This window comes from Propithecus coquereli, unplaced genomic scaffold, assembly GCF_000956105.1.
Source record: "Propithecus coquereli isolate 6110/MARCELLA unplaced genomic scaffold, Pcoq_1.0 Scaffold65, whole genome shotgun sequence".
Lineage (NCBI taxonomy): Eukaryota > Metazoa > Chordata > Mammalia > Primates > Indriidae > Propithecus > Propithecus coquereli.
Genome location: NW_012152507.1, coordinates 2,156,496 through 2,172,123, shown reverse-complemented (window position 1 = coordinate 2,172,123; position 15,628 = coordinate 2,156,496). Strand labels below are relative to the sequence as shown.

The 15,628-nt window shown below is 44.5% G+C and overlaps 1 protein-coding gene across 1 annotated transcript in view; it reads right to left on the bottom strand.

The window, feature by feature from the left end:
* ARHGAP10 (Rho GTPase activating protein 10) overlaps nucleotides 1–7,608 on the bottom strand; it is a 285,825-nt gene extending 278,217 nt beyond the window's left edge. The window contains exon 1 of the mRNA XM_012660012.1: nucleotides 7,306–7,608. Within this exon, the coding sequence (XP_012515466.1) occupies nucleotides 7,306–7,459 (154 nt within the window). The 5' untranslated portion in view covers nucleotides 7,460–7,608. The remainder of the gene's footprint in view (nucleotides 1–7,305) is intronic.
* Nucleotides 7,609–15,628: the final 8,020 nt, after the last annotated feature.

Genomic DNA, 15,628 nt, shown 5'->3' with positions numbered 1-15,628 from the left:
AACACAGTGAGACTCTGTCTCCAAAAAAAAAAAAAAAAAAAGAATTATAATCTATAAATTTCTAAACACTCGCCTACAAATCCCAAAATAAAGCCAACTTAACCAGACAAGTTTTCTTTAAACAAGATGTGGAAAGTAAAAAGCAATACTAAACACTGAATCCCATAAAACAATGTCTTAATAGTTACATTTCTAGCTTTACAGAAGTTGCAAAAGGTGACATATTTTTATTAACTGTGGTTAATAAATGTAAGCAATTTACCTATTCACTGCCACACACAGTCAGCAATCACTTAAAGCATGGTTTATAATAAACTAGTGGACTACACAATATTTTTATAGCCTTCATAATTCTTGCCTCTTTTGATGCAAAACAAAAACAAACTGTAAGGTCATAAACAGCTACTGGAGTCACAGAATTCAAAACAGCTTCTTTGGGAATTTGTCCTGGGGACTTTGAGGATTCTTTTGCAGAGAAGAGGATTACCAAACAGCTCTTAGGAAAATCCCTCTTAGGGATGTCTCTGGCTGTCTTCTTTTTCTCACAGTGAATTTATCATAACAAATACAAGAACTGTCCAGTTGTTAGAGCTTTCCAGCATGTTAAACGCTAGAGTTAATGTGCTCAAAAAGTATCACTGTAATTTTAAGCATCTGAAGGCTCTAGTCATTGGTATTGTCATGTCAGTACCTTGAGCAGAACTCTCTCCTCATCAACTCTTCCTTATCTGCCCCTGGATGAGGGCCCTGTTGCTGACTGCTTGAACCTCAGCTGTAGATTGCTTACTAGATTTACAACAGCCTTGGTGACACCTCCTACCTCATCTTCAAATCTTTGTGAATCAGAAATAAATTCTAGAAAATATTTTCCCAAGATACCACTGAGCTTTGATTTGCCAACTTATTTTCAAAATTTTCCAGTATCCTCAACTGCATTCAAAATCTGAAAGCCTTTCCAGAATTTGACAATTTTGTCTATTTTCTTAGTCACTGGTAATGGTGACGTGGACAAATATACTGTTAGGGAGTATAAAGGTTACTAAAAACTAAAAGGTTAGATGACTTGTGTAAGGACCAGAGAAGCCATTTGCAGGCAAGAACAGGGCCTTGATATTAGGACATATACCTGCAATTTAGATGTCGTCATAATTGTTAATCTTTGAGTGCCTATTCTAAACACTTTCTTTACATGTATTAACTAACCATTTAGTCCAACTAGTAACCCAATATAGTAAGTAGTATTATAATCTCCATTTTACAGGGAAGAGCACAGATACCAAAAAGCTAAGCAGCTTGAGCAAGGATCCACTGTTAACAGGTGGTTAAGCTTTGATGTGGACCCAGGCAGGCTAGTACCTCAGTTTATGGTGTTAATCTTCTATACAATATTCTCTTACCAGCTATCCTGAAGATTAAACACAGGAGCCGGGCGCAGTAGCTCACGTCTGTAATCCTAGCACTCTGGGAGGCCGAGGCAGGTGGACTGTTTGAGCTCAGGAGTTCGAGACTGGCCTAAGTAAGAGCGAGATCCCGTCTCTACTAAAAATAGAAAGAAAATAAACTGGACAACTAAAAATATATAGAAAAAACTAGCCGGGCATGGTGGCACATGCCTGTAGTCCCAGCTACTCAGGAGGCTGAGGCAGGAGGATCGCTTGAGCCCAGGAGTTTGAGGTTGCTGTGAGCTAGGCTGACGCCACGGCACTCTAGCCCGGGCAACAGAGTGAGACTCTGTCTCAAAAAAAAAAAAAAAAGATTAAACACAAAAATATTTTCCTCTTCTCTGTCTTCCTCCTCCAAAAGTCTATGATGCTCCCTGGTCCCTCAAAAAACAAAACAAAAACCTCAGCAAAAAAGGAAGCAGTCAGAGGAACCCCAATAGATGGGAGGAAAGAAAAAGGCAACGTCAGACACTGAGAACATCAGATCACTGACTGACCTGTCTAAATAAATATGGCCCAGCTGGTGGGGGGCTCTAAATAAGGGCCACTCTAAATTGAGATTAGGACCACCTGCAATGACGAAGGCATTTCAAGCTTTTAAAGCCTGTCTAGGTCCTCACTCTAGCTCAAGTCTGACTGTAATTATATTGATAGCCAGCCTATATTCACACGAGACCAGCCCTCTGTAATAAAACCACAAGTGAGAGTTTGACTTACTCCAAGTGATGCTCCCAATTATAGGGGGTCTATGGTAATCTCTTGGGGGCAAGGAATATACATGAGTATTCTTTTCCATTCAGGGAAAAATTATATTCGTAATTTATTAACTTTTTAAAATAACATTTGATTTTCTATACCTCTCTAAATTCCACTTAATGGGAGCATCAGCACAAAATTTACAATTATACCACTCCATCAAAATTAGGGTGTTGTCTGGCAGAAAACCAAACTCAAACTGGCTGCTGTCATTTAACAAGATGTCCAGACGCGGGCTTCCAGCACAGTCAATCCATGGCTCCCCCAATAGCATGAAAAACCCAGACTCAGCTCTCTACTCTGCTTCCCCTCAGGCTGGCTCCGCTCATGGGTCCAAGATGGCAGGCAGCAGTTCCCAGCATCACAACCAGGCAACACAGAAGAAGAGTAGAGAACCATCTTTTTTTGAGTCTTCTATGACAAAAGGAAACCTTTTCCCAAAGTCTCCAGCAGACTCCCTGTCCTGTCTCACTGGCCAGAACTGGGGGGTTACATCCTCATCCTTAAAACAATTACTAGCCCAGAAAATGGGTTTACCATGACTGAGTTGGAGTTTAGCAATTCTCAATCCTGACCGTACATCTTTTATACAGTTGTCCCAGGTAATTTTATTGGGTAGCTAGGACTGAGAATACTGAGTTAAACTCATCAGAATTACCCCTAATTGCCTTCCCCTGAGTCATTTGGAAAAAGATACAGACACCTGAACAAAATCTGGATTGTCAGAAATAAAAAAGGAATGTTGGCTGAATCAATCCAAGTGTATACACAACCATTTTATATTTGCGTTTCAAAACACTTTCACGGCATTTTATTTAATCCTCCAGGCTTTCTGCATCAGTCTCACTTTACAAAAAGGGAAACTGAGGCTCAAGTTTACAAAGAAGTGAAATTCTTTTAAGTCTTCCAAATCTCAGTACATTCAATGTAACGCCAACTTAAGAAATTTCCCCAAAAGAACATTTTTCTGAAACAGTAAAGATAAAGACCACAAAAGGGAACTTTTACATTTTTCTGAGAGAAACAAAGCAAAAGTCATTAAAATACCAAGGCCTGAAAGAAGTACCAAAACCAAGTCTTGGAAAACCCAAATTGGAGTCCGGGCTCTGCCACTAACAAGGTCGCTTACATCCTTTTCCACGTTTGTAATAAGAAGAGCTGGCTCACTTATGAGGGCCCCTCCAGCTTCACTCACCCTCCCAGCCACCACCGACCCCTCCCCCCCCACACACACACACAATGCTAGACAATCTAATTTACTAAAAAGCATTTTATATAACCACATAAGTGCTTAATAACTGATGACTATTAGTTTAAAAAATACTTCCCAGCTGGGTGCAGTGGCTCACATCTGTAATCCCAGCACTTTGGGAAACCAAGGGAGGAGGAACGCTTGAGGCCAGGAGTTCAAGACCAGCCTAGGCAACATAGCAAGACCCCATCTCTACGAAAAAATTTAAAAATTAGCCGAGGGTGGTGAGGCACACCTGTAGTCCCAGCTACTCAGGAGGATTGTTTGAGCCCAGGAGTTTGAGGTTGCAGTGTGCTATGACCGTGTCACGACATTCTAGCCTTGGTGACAGAGTGAAAACTTGTCTCTGAAAAAAAAAAAACATGTCACTATAGAACTGGATATATTTTCTTAATGTAAAATTTGAGAAAAGCGTAAATGGCTTATTGCTGTTTCTGGCAAATATGCTATGTATTTGTATGAATCATAAGCACCTGAAGCTACACAGACACCATATAAAAGGCTTACAAATGTTTAAGTTGCATTGAAAGGGGGCACTAGTTATTCTAGGAAAGGAAAGGAGTGAAAAGAGAAAGAACTACAAAAGCCATTGGAACAAAGAACCCATTGAATTGAGTGAATGATCTCCAAATCCACCACATAGTCAACGACTCTTCTCTCTCAGCTCCTCCCCACCCCCGCTGCTATCTCCAAACTCACCCTACACAAAAATGTGCAATACCGTCCCTCACCTATCTCTTTCCCATTATGTCAGGCTTCTGCTGAAAAACCTTCAGTAATTCTCCTCAGGATAAAGTCCACATTCCTAACCTTGTTTTATGGCCCTCCATAATCTGAAACTGATCTTTCCATTCATCCCAGTCTACTCCCTGAAAGGAGATCTCCATTCCAGCCAAACTGGTCTCTTCACTCTGCCCAAACACTGCAGGTGTTCTGGTTTCTTTTCAGCTGTTCCAATCTGACAAGGTTCGATTCCTTACTTAAAACACCGGTGAGTCCCAAAACTTCCAGCAAACTTTCTCTGCTCTACCATACAAACTCTTGTTTCTGGAAAAATTAGGATATTTACTTGTCACTGAATTTTTAACCTTTTAACATGTATGTCTGTGTATCCTTTGTTTCTTTGAGAATTTAGCACAGTGCAGACAGGAGTTCAAAAACGTTCCTCAACTACAGAACAATAAACTCAAGAGCAAGGGACTCTACCTTCTTTCTTCTTTGTGTCTAATTCCAATATTTAACAAATTGTACGTGCTAAACATTTGCTGATTGCTATATAATTGAACTCAGCAGTAAGCCTTCAGGTCCTATAGGCTTTCAGCCTTTTTAAATATTTATGGAAGATTTCAAAGCATCAAGATATCAAAATTACATAAGTCCAACAAGTATTTAGTGCATGCAGGAGACATCTTACAGGGCAATTAAAAACAGAAATCACCTAAGCACATAATTCTGAAAATGCACAGAGGCCCTTTTGGCAAAACAAAGTGTAAAACATCTGGAAATACAAACAATCTGACCTAGTTGACTTTCTTTCTGTAGATCCTCCACCTAATGTCCTTCCTTAACTCTTTTGACTCCCATGTTATAGAAAGGCTCAACTGGTTAGGTCAACAATTGACCTAGACTTACAGTCTCAAATGACTTCATCAAGCCATTTTCCAACGCTGCAAAACCTTACTAATTCCTTGAAGAAGTAGGGCAGGGGAAACCGAACACAAAAGAATTACAAGACCTGTTCAATTGTCATATAGCCAGGCCATAACAGCGAAGAAAATTTAAACTCAGGTCCCTTGACTTAAGTCCAGGGCTCTTTGATAGGAATTAGAAGTAAACTTTATGGAGCAAGTGGAGAAAAGCTAGAGTCTTCCTCATTGGCCAAAAGCATATGAGCTAAAGCTGTGTTTCTGTCATCTCTGGGAAAGAATTTAGAGGACATAAGGAGGAAAAAAGATACTTTTCGGTTGCTCCCTTAAGCATGATTATAAATTATGTTTCTTATGCAGAAGGACAAGAATCAAAAGGAGTAAAATACCGGTTCACAAATTCAAGAAAGTCTACAGTCTGAGGAAGAAGGCTGGCAGCTGGCCCCCCGGATGCACTAGCTGCTGCTGGAATATGAGGCATGCGTCCTGCTGGCAGGAAAGCTAATATGCTGTCACAGAAATAGCTTTCTACCAGTGGCCAAGCTAGCTTTGCCCTCTGCCTCTCTCCATATCTCCCTCGCTCCAGAGGGAGCTGCTACTACAGCCAGTGAGAGAGAAGGTACACTCTCCCAGCCAGTAACTCTGGTTAACATGCAGCTACAGAAAAGTCTTCTCTCTCCTGTTTACTCCGCACCCCTCACCTCCTTCTACGCTCACCCCCTACATATTTACAGCTCTCCCTACTTGCCACCTAACCTATATGCCCCATGCCAAGGGACTGGAGAGCCATCAACCAAATAAGCCCACTCATCACATGTCCCAAACAAAGTGAGTCCCATTCTTGATTTTGCAAGATCAAAGAGGTCACAGAACCAAATGGAACCTTGGAGATCACCCAGGGAAGTTGACTGAGTTGCTTCCAAAATTACAGGGATGGCTCACTAAATTCTTCCCATTGAAATGTACTTCAACTCATTCATTAAAGGAATATTTACTGTGCCAGACACCATGCGGGGTGCCTGAAACAGTATGTTCAGTATGTTTTAATCTTCCTTAATGCGAAATAGCGGAGGGGGGTGTGAGATCAGGGATTTGTCCCAGAGGTGGTATGTACAAACAAGTGTACATGGGACAAATTCCTAAGGCTGGGAAATAGGGAATTAAGAAACTAGATACGGTATAAAGGTCCTAAGAACACAGACCCACACAGCTGGATACCGCCCACGTCCCTGTGAGCTGTATGGGCGGGTCTTTTTAAGAGGGAAAGAAGGCCCTCGCAGCCATCCTCAGAAGGGGCTAAAGGGCCCAGGCAGGGGTGGTTAGGCTGCCCAGCTCCTCGCCTGAGCTAACTCCGCCCCATTTCCAGCAGCATCATTAACTCGATGTTTCTGCATGAATTTCAGCCCACTCTCTCCTACAAAGACTCTTCTCAGCCACACTAAGTACACTTATCTCTCCAGTATCTCCTGTTTTCTTCCAGGGTTTTCAAAACACGGAGAGGATCAGGGGAGAAAGGCATCAAGTTTGACCAGGGTGGAACTCCCTATTTGCAGACAGTGCCCGCCCGGGCCAGAGGGCAGGCTGTCCGCTCACCCTTTCAAACCCCAATCTTTGAACCCTCCTCAGCACAGGAGAGAAGGAATGTGCAGAAAGCAGCACAAAGCCAGGTGGACTTTCTGGTTTGGCACAGTGAAGGACCTGGGACAAGACAGCTGCAGAAGATAAGAAAATGAGAGGGAAAAGGTGCAGCTTAAGGGACTGCTGAAAAATTCAACACCCAGCAGGATTTCAAGGAATCCCCAGGAAAACTCTTTCGAGAGGTCACCAGACACAGCTAGTCAAACTGATTTCTCAGTTTTGAGGAGGCTGTGAGTAGGTTTAGGCAGCAATAAAACCCGAGCCCGGGCGGGGAGAGCCGAGGGTTGGTCCCGCGGAGAAGGCAGGCATTGAGGGGTGCTCGGCCGGGCCCGGCGGGGCTCCCGCGCGCGCTCCTCACTCCCAACGCCGCCAGGCGGCACGGGCAGGATCGGGGACTCGCCCCGGCTGCCTGGGGGAGGAATGAGCCCGGGGCCTCCCGGCTTCCAAGCGACGCGGGCTGGTCCAGAAGGAAGCTCCCGTCCCTCCAGCGCGAGACCATCCGTCACCCGCCGGGAGAGGCTCCCCCCGGCCTCGCCACGCTGCAGCCCGTCCGCGCCCGGGTCCCGCTTACTTTTGGTCGCAGCGATGAGGTTCTTCCCGTCCTTGATGAGCTCTTTGATGAACTTGTTGGTCCTCTCGAGTTCCGCTTCGTGGGCGCGGATCCTCTCCCGGAACCAAGGGCTGTCGAGGTAGCAGTCGCTGAACTCCAGCGGCTGCAGCCCCATGACGGCAGCGGTCCCGGCGCGGCGCTCACGGCCGCGCGCTGCCGCCCGAGCGGGGCTCCGAGGCCGCAGCCAGGTGCCGCGCGGGCAGGAAGCCCGGGAGGAGCTAGCAGTGCGGGGCGCGCGGCGAGCGCGGCGCGGACATGCCCCGCGGAGCCTGGCCGCACCGAGGAGCAGCTGCCCGGGCGAGCGAGAGCCGCGGCGCCCAATCCCGGCAGCCCCCGCCGAAGCTCCGCGCCCCGCCCCGGCCGCCTCCCGGGCCCGCCCCGCGCTCCCCCGCTCGCCCCTTCTTTTTCCTCCGCCTTCCTCCTTCCTCCCTTCTCCTCCCCTCCCTGCCCCGGACGCGTCTTCCTTCTCTTCCCCACGCGCAGCGGCCCCTCCTCTTCCTTCCGAGGCTCCCTCGGCGTGGAATTCCGCGCCGCCGCTCCCCTGCGCCCTCCGCCTTCCTCGGCTCGCCGTCCCGGGGTGACGCGCAGTGGCGCCCCGATGCAAGGAACCGCACGGGGACCGGGAAGGAGAGTCGGGATAGCAGTTCCTAGTGCCCGCAGCCGCACGGCATAACTCTAGGCGGTCTGCAGTGCCGGAGGAAACGATTGACTCGTTGATCTCAGTTTTCCTGGGACGGACCGGAGCTGTGAACTGACTCGTGCTCCTGGCTCTCTTTTTCCTTATTCCTGTTCGCCCACTTAAAGAAGTAAGATGCGTGTAAATCTCCTCCTGAGATGGAAAGCTTTACAACGGCAAGAGCGTTTTCTTGGTGGCCCAGCAGCTCCTGTGTCGCCTGTCTGCATATCCACACTGAATGAGTTAGGGGAAGGCAGAGTGTGGTTAAACCGCAGAAAAGTTGTTTCTGTTGTGTTCAGCGGATTAAATGTGCTTGAATTAGTAGAGATGATCTTTATTGCTTTAAAAATAACCACGGAAAACAAAGTATGTGTGGTTTACACCGGGTGGGAGAGATCAAATGAGGATTTATGTCACTATACCTGAAAGTTTTCTATTTCGTGTGTCATGAAACAGAACTCAAATGTGTCCCCTAAGAAGCTGACATTTTAAATTATTGAAATGTATACCTAAAAGAAACCACTAATGGTTCATTAGAATGATGCTTCATAACACCAACTAACAATTTATTAAACAATTATTAATATGTTCCAGGAATACACTAGGACTCCACATACATCTACAAACACAATATATGTTTCCACATATAAGCCTACTAATGATGATAATGTTACCAAGAAACTTCAAAGGAACTCTTTAAAACCTTCAGACTGAGCATGGTAATTAAGAATCTGTTTGGGCAGTGCGCTGTAGGAGTGTAACCCTCAGGAACAAGTTAAATAAGCCTCCTACTCAATAAGCTCTTTTGTTACAAAACAGCAGCCTGACTGCTGAACCCACAGATAAACATTATTACTTTAATGTCCATCCTCCAGAGAGTTCAAAATGTTTTACAAATAACTTTTAGGAGTTGAAAGCTTCAGTTCCTGCGAAAATCAGCAGGGGACTGGAGTCTACTGAAAAGAGAATAAAAGAGGCAAATAAAGGGGAAGAAAGACACTCAACCTTAGAAGGGGTGTAAACACACAGGGCCTTGCAAAACAGCTGACACTGACCAGCACTGAATCCTCTGGACAAAACCCTAAGTCTTTCCTCATAAAAAGGGGCTGCTGACACTTCCTCAAAGTGTTAACATATAGAGGTACCAGATGACCCAGCAATTCTACTCTTAGGTATAGACCCCAGAGAAATGAAAATACATGTCTACACAAATACAAGTACACAGATGTTCATAGCAGCATGACTCATAACATCCAAAAAGTGTAATCAACCAAAATGTCCATTAGTTGTTGAATGGATAAACAAAATGTGTGTATCCATACAACGGTATATTAATCTGTAATGAAAAGGAAGTACTGACACATGCAACAACACGACAAAGTGTGAAAAGATTATGCTAAGTGAAAGAAGACAGCCACAAAAGGCCACATATTACACTCCTCATTCATGTGAAATGTCCAAAATAGGGAAATCTATAGAGATGGAAAGATTAGTGGTTGCCAGAGGCAAGGAGCGGGTAGAATAAAAGGTGTAGACAGTAAGGCAGTAAGGGGTTTCTTTTTCTTTTTTTTTTTTTTTTTTTTTTTTTTTTGAGACAGAGTCTCACTCTGTTGCCCGGGCTAGAGTGAGTGTCGTGGCGTCATCATAGCCCACAGCAACCTCACATTTCTGGGCTCAAGTGATCCTCCTGCCTCAGCCTCCCAGGTAGCTGGGACTACAGGCATGCGCCACCATGCCCGGCTAATTTTTTCTATATATTTTTAGCTGTCCAATTAATTTCTTTCTATTTTTGGTAGAGACGGGGTCTCGCTCTTGCTCAGGCTGGTCTCGAACTCCTGAGCTCAAACGATCCACCCGCCTCGGCCTCCCAGCGTGCTAGGATTACAGGCCTGAGCCACCGCCCCCGGCCAGTAAGGGGTTTCTTTTTGGGTGATGAAAATATTTTAAACTTAGATTTCGGTAAGGGTTGCACAACTCTATGAATATAATAAAAATCATTGAATTGTACAGTTTAAATGGGTGGATTTTTTGGCATGTGAAATATATCCCAATAAAGTTTTCTTAAAACTTTTTAAAAGATGAGCTATTCTAGAACTACCTCTCCTTCCTTACCCTTTCCCACTTCTCATTCATTCGATGTGGCCAGTTCTTCAGCTAATTGGAGCAAAACAAGTTGTTTAAAACAATTTCACATCATAAAAAAAAAAATAACTTGTCACTTCACACACGCACAAACACACATACACACAGTGTTAAAAAGCAAGTAGACAAGAATCTTAATGCAATACAGAAAGGTCTACTGTAATTGCCAGGAGTGGAGGGGCTGAATTAGTTTTGTTTTATCCAACTATCCCTTGGACAGTACCTGGTACAAGTGATCAGGAAATGTGGGATGAATGAGAAGTATGACCAAGCAAAGAGAAACCTCTATACAGTACGAAGATAGATATTTAGGAGTTCCAGGTCCAGCTTTACTACTCAATAGTTGTGTGACCTTGGCAAAGGTAGATTTTCTCTAAACCTCAGAGTTACCATCTATGAGATGGAGATGATGACGTACCAGCTGCGGGTTGCTGGAGAAGATTTAATGAAATTGTGTTTGTCAAGTGCCTGCTAAGAGTTATGATAATGATGAGGATCAAGAGAAGGAGGAGGAAGGCGGGAAGGATGGGCTAAAGAGAGGAATGAGAAGACATTCTATCAATATGGGAAAGATTTAGGGGGCAGGGCAGCCCTTAAATCATAGCATTAAACCATGTGAGACAGAATTAAAGGTAAGTAGTCACAAAAGCAGATGCTACTGAGATTCCAGGTTTCATCTTGAGGTCATTAATTAATTCAGTCTTCCCACGAATATTTGTTAACCATCTCTATGTGTTAGGCACCATGCTAGGTGTTAGTGATGCAGCAGCACACAAAACAGATGGTGGCTGTCCTCACTGTGTTTTTGGTCTCTGGAGGGAGACTGACATTATACCAAAAAAAAAAAAAATCACACAAACATATATCTAATTTAAAATTAAGTTGCACATAACTCACATAACTTGCCAGTTACAGGGTGTCTGAGAGGTTATAATTGGAGGACCTGATATAGATTGGGAATGGGAAGGCCTCATTGAGGAAGTGTTATTTAATCAGTGACCAGAAGAATCAGTAGGAGTTAACCACCCGGTAGAGGGTGGGAGTAGAGTAATCCAGGCAAGGAACCAGCCTGTGCAAGATGGGATGGCACATTCAGAAGACTTGCAGGTCACGTGGCTAAAGCACAGTGAGAAAAACTGGTATATGACAATGCTAGGTGGTGGAAGGTAGACGGAGGCCACATCATGCAGAGCCTCATAAGCCATAAAATTCGGAATTGTATCCCAACACTACTGGAAGTCTTTGAAGTGTTTTGTGCATGGTGGTAATATGATCTGGTTTGTGTTTTCTCCATAGCTGCTGTGTAGAGAATGAGAATCTAGACAGAAGGCTGTTGGAGTTGTCTGGGCAAGAAATAGTATAGCTTCACCCTCCAAAGTGACACTGGAGACAGAGAGAAATAGAAGTGAAATGTATTTCAGAGGGAGATTCTGGGACTTCACAATGGCCTGGATATTGGAAATGAGGAAGAAGGTGTCAGAGATGGCCCTCAGGCTTGTGGCATGGTAAGTTAGGTGGATCGATGTGTCATTTACTGAAAGGAGACAACGTGGCGGGGTTGGCGGTGACTGGGGTGGGTAGGGTCAGTTTCAATGTCAGACTAATGAAGTTCAAGATGCCAGGGAGACATTCAAGCATGCATGTCAGGTAGACATTGACACCCAAAATGGTATTTTTAGGCTTTGCTCAGTGCTTGGATTAGTTAAGGATTTGAATCAATGCAAGCTGGTCAAGTTTCAGTCTAGATAAAATAGAGGTTAACTCAGAGCAAAGCTTCCTTTTATGTAGGTTCCGCTACATACAATATTGTCTTTCCCTGATGAGTCATGAAGTAACTGTCTATAAAGTCAAATACGGGTTCCACTGAATCTATGGATATGTTTCAGGTTGTGAGTAAGTTAGGTTCAGATGCATTATGACAGAAAATCCAGAATAACAGTGGTTTAAACCATGAGGAGTTTTTCTCTCTCTCTCTCTCTTCTCTCTTCTCTCTCCCTCATAAAAGAAGTCCATGATTCCAGACCCCAGGAAGCATTGACTTTCCTACTCAATGTCACTGGTGGTACAAGATGGCTCCTAGAGCTCCTTCTGGAAAGAAAGAAGGGAGAAGATGAGAAGATAAAAGGGCCCCCCAATAGTCAAGTCAGCTTCTTTTCTCAGCATTCCTGTGCATATCACACAATATTTTTACTTCTTACTTCATTGACCAGACCTTAGTCAGATGCTCACAACTCACTGCAAGGGAAGATGGAAAACGTGGCCTTTTATCCAGGTACATTGCTACCCTAAATGAAATCTGAATTTTTCTACAAAGAGAAGAGACAGTGATTTTTTGTTTGTTTGTTTTGTTTCATTTTGTTTTGTTTTTTGAGACAGGATCTCACTCTGTTGCTCCAGATAGAGTGCAGTGACATGATCGTTATTCATTGCAGCCTCAAACTCCTGGGCTCAAGTGGTCTTCCTGACTCAGCCTCCTGAGTAGCTAGGACTACAGGCATGCACCACCATGCCTGGTTAATTATTCTATTTTTTGTAGAGATGGAGTCTCACTGTACCCCAGGCTGGTCTCGAACTTTTGGGCTCAAGCAATCCTCCTGCCTTGGCCTCCCAAAATGCTAGGATTACAGGTGTGCCTGGCTGGGACAATAAATTTTGAGCAGGAAGCTAGCAGTTTCTGCTGCAGGGTGACACCTTTGTGAGGTATATAAATAATAGCTATGACAAAGCATAAGTAATATAGTGAGAAAAAATTTAAGATAGATCTTAAAATGTCTTCCAGACTATATGAGGCTGCTTTCTCTCACAAGTATCAGGGAAAACAAAACAAAATAAAGGAAGAAATAAAAATGCTAAAATAGCTAAAGCAATAAATTGTTGTACCACAGTGCTGAAAACCTCCACGGGGAGGTAGGCCAGGCTTCCGAAGCAGTTATCAGCACCCAGCTCCGTCTCTCTGTGATTCTCTCTGCTCTGCCCACCTTGTGGGTATCGACTTCAGCCTCCAGAAAGCTTCCTTCATGACAACCAAATAGCGTCAACATTTCCAGACTCACTTGTAAATAATACCCCTTCCTGAGCTAGAAAGCTGCTCCCTTGTCACAGCTACTTCAATCTGAGAATCAGGCCAATTTAGGAGACTGCTGTGCCCTGACTCAGTTAGTCCCGGGGGCCCATCACTTAACTTATAACTGAGGCCAAGAGGGGGTAATGCCAAGTAGCTGAGGTCATTCAAGGGCCACTCTTTGAGCAGGGGGTGGGTTAATCCACCAAGATATGAGGATGCTACAGAACAAATTTGTGAACTTATAGTCTGCAAAAAGTATAATGGTGATACTTGTACAACAACGTGAATATACTTAATGCCAATGAACTGTACATTTAAAAATGCTTACAATGGTAACTTTTATGTTATGTATATTTTACCACCATAAAAAAAAAGTATTATGAAGGAAGAGTGAGGCCGGGCATAGTGGCTCACACCTGTAATCTTGGCACTTTGGGAGGCTGAGGCAGGAGGATCACTTGAGTCCAGGAGTTTGAGACCAGCCTGGACAGCATAGTGAGATCCCAGCTCTACAAAAAAATTAGCTGGACTAGCCTGAGCAAGAGCCAGAGCCAGACCCCGTCTCCTACTAAAAATTAGAAAGAAATTAATCGGACAACTAAAAATATATAGAAAAAATTAGCCAGGCATGGTGGCACATGCCTGTAGTCCCAACTACTTGGGAGGCTGAGGCAGAAGGATCGCTTGAGCCCAGGAGTTTGAGGTTGCTGTGAGCTAGGCTGACACCACAGCACTCTAGCCTGGGCAAAAGAGTGAGACTCTGTCTCAAAAAAAAAAAAAAAAATTAGCTGGGCATGGTGGTGCATGCCTATAGTCTCAGCTACCTGGGAGGCTTAAACAGGAGGATCGCCTGGGCCACACAGTGAGACCCTGTCTCTAAAAAAAAAAAAAAAAGACATTATCTCACAGAATAATAATAATAACAACTGTCCAAATGTGTTTGACATTTTAATTACATCTATGTCTTTAAAAGAGCTTTTTCTTCACAGAACACCTATTGAGAGTCCACACCTAGCAATCTGGGTGATGCAATTTAAGAAAAGCTATGCTGAGAGCACTAAGCTGGGTAAGCTCTGTGAGTGCATCCAGAATCTCTGTCTCTCCCAGGATCACAGTGGTGCACCAGTGTGCCGTGCACATACTATTCCTTCTGCCTCCAGTATTCACTGAGCGCCCATTATATGCCAGGTGCTATGCTAGAAGTGGGACAGCAATAGTGAACAAAACTAGCATGGTTCATGCTCTCACGGAGTAATATTCTCCGGAAAGAAAGAACATATTGAAAATACAAAATGTCGAATGACATCTCTGATAAGTGCTAGGAAGGAGCTGTACCTGGTGCTATTAACAGGAGACTTTGTAAACTCACAACTAGTGGATACAGAGCGCACTGCATGGGGGAAGGGCACTCCTGCAGCCCTGGCTTGGGCGAGGCAACGGCATTATATGTAACCAAAATTTTTGTACCCCCATAATATTCTGAAATAAAAAAAAATAGGGGACTTTGGATGTCACTGAGGATGTGACAATTGACCTGAGACCTGAAGGATGAGGAATTAATGCGAAGAGGTGAAGTGAACATGACGTGGAGAGGGAAGAAGCGTTTCCAGAACGGGCTTCGTGGAAGAACCTGTACAAGTAACTGAAAAAGACCGTGTGACTGGAGCAGCATGGGTCTAGCTGGGGCTGGAGAGGGAATGAGGACCCGTCCCACCTGCTCTGCACTAGCCTTGCTTTTTACCTTGAGAACACTGAGCATGGGCTTCAGGGTTCCCTTCTTGCTTCTCAGGAGAGCTCACCTTTTCCAGGACTCCTAGACGTCATCACTTGAAAGAGTTTAGTGCCCCAAGGAAGTTCTAGAACTATTACACTTACCTGGAGATACTCGATCAGCAAATATTGATCTAGTACGTGGGTGGGCAAGGCATTGTGGTAAACGCTGCAGGCAAGACTAAGGCAAAACTGTCCTTAATCTCAAGGGGTTTACAATCTGGTATACTCTAGCCCTGGAGAAGAAGCTGACACATGGATAATTGTAAAACAAAGCACACTGCTGTTCCGCCAAGCCAGCCTGGCAGCCTGGCTGAGAAGTGGGCGTTCTCAGTGAAGCTGGGGCAGGGAAGTGGAAAAATGGGTGTGTGGGGAAAATTCTCCAGTCCTCCCACATTGCAGTTCATATCCTCTGAAGAAATCTGGGACTTTTATCAAGTTCAGAGGTAGAAGAACCTGGCTCAAGGAGATGTGGGTCAAAGCACACAACCAGCGCCCTCCCCAGGGGGAATTTCCTGTAATTAGTGCAATCACTGCTCCCCACCCCGCCCCCAGCTTTTGGAGAGACTTGGCACGGAGAGGAGGGAGCTGGGCAGACACACACAGTAATATAGGAGCATACACCATGTACA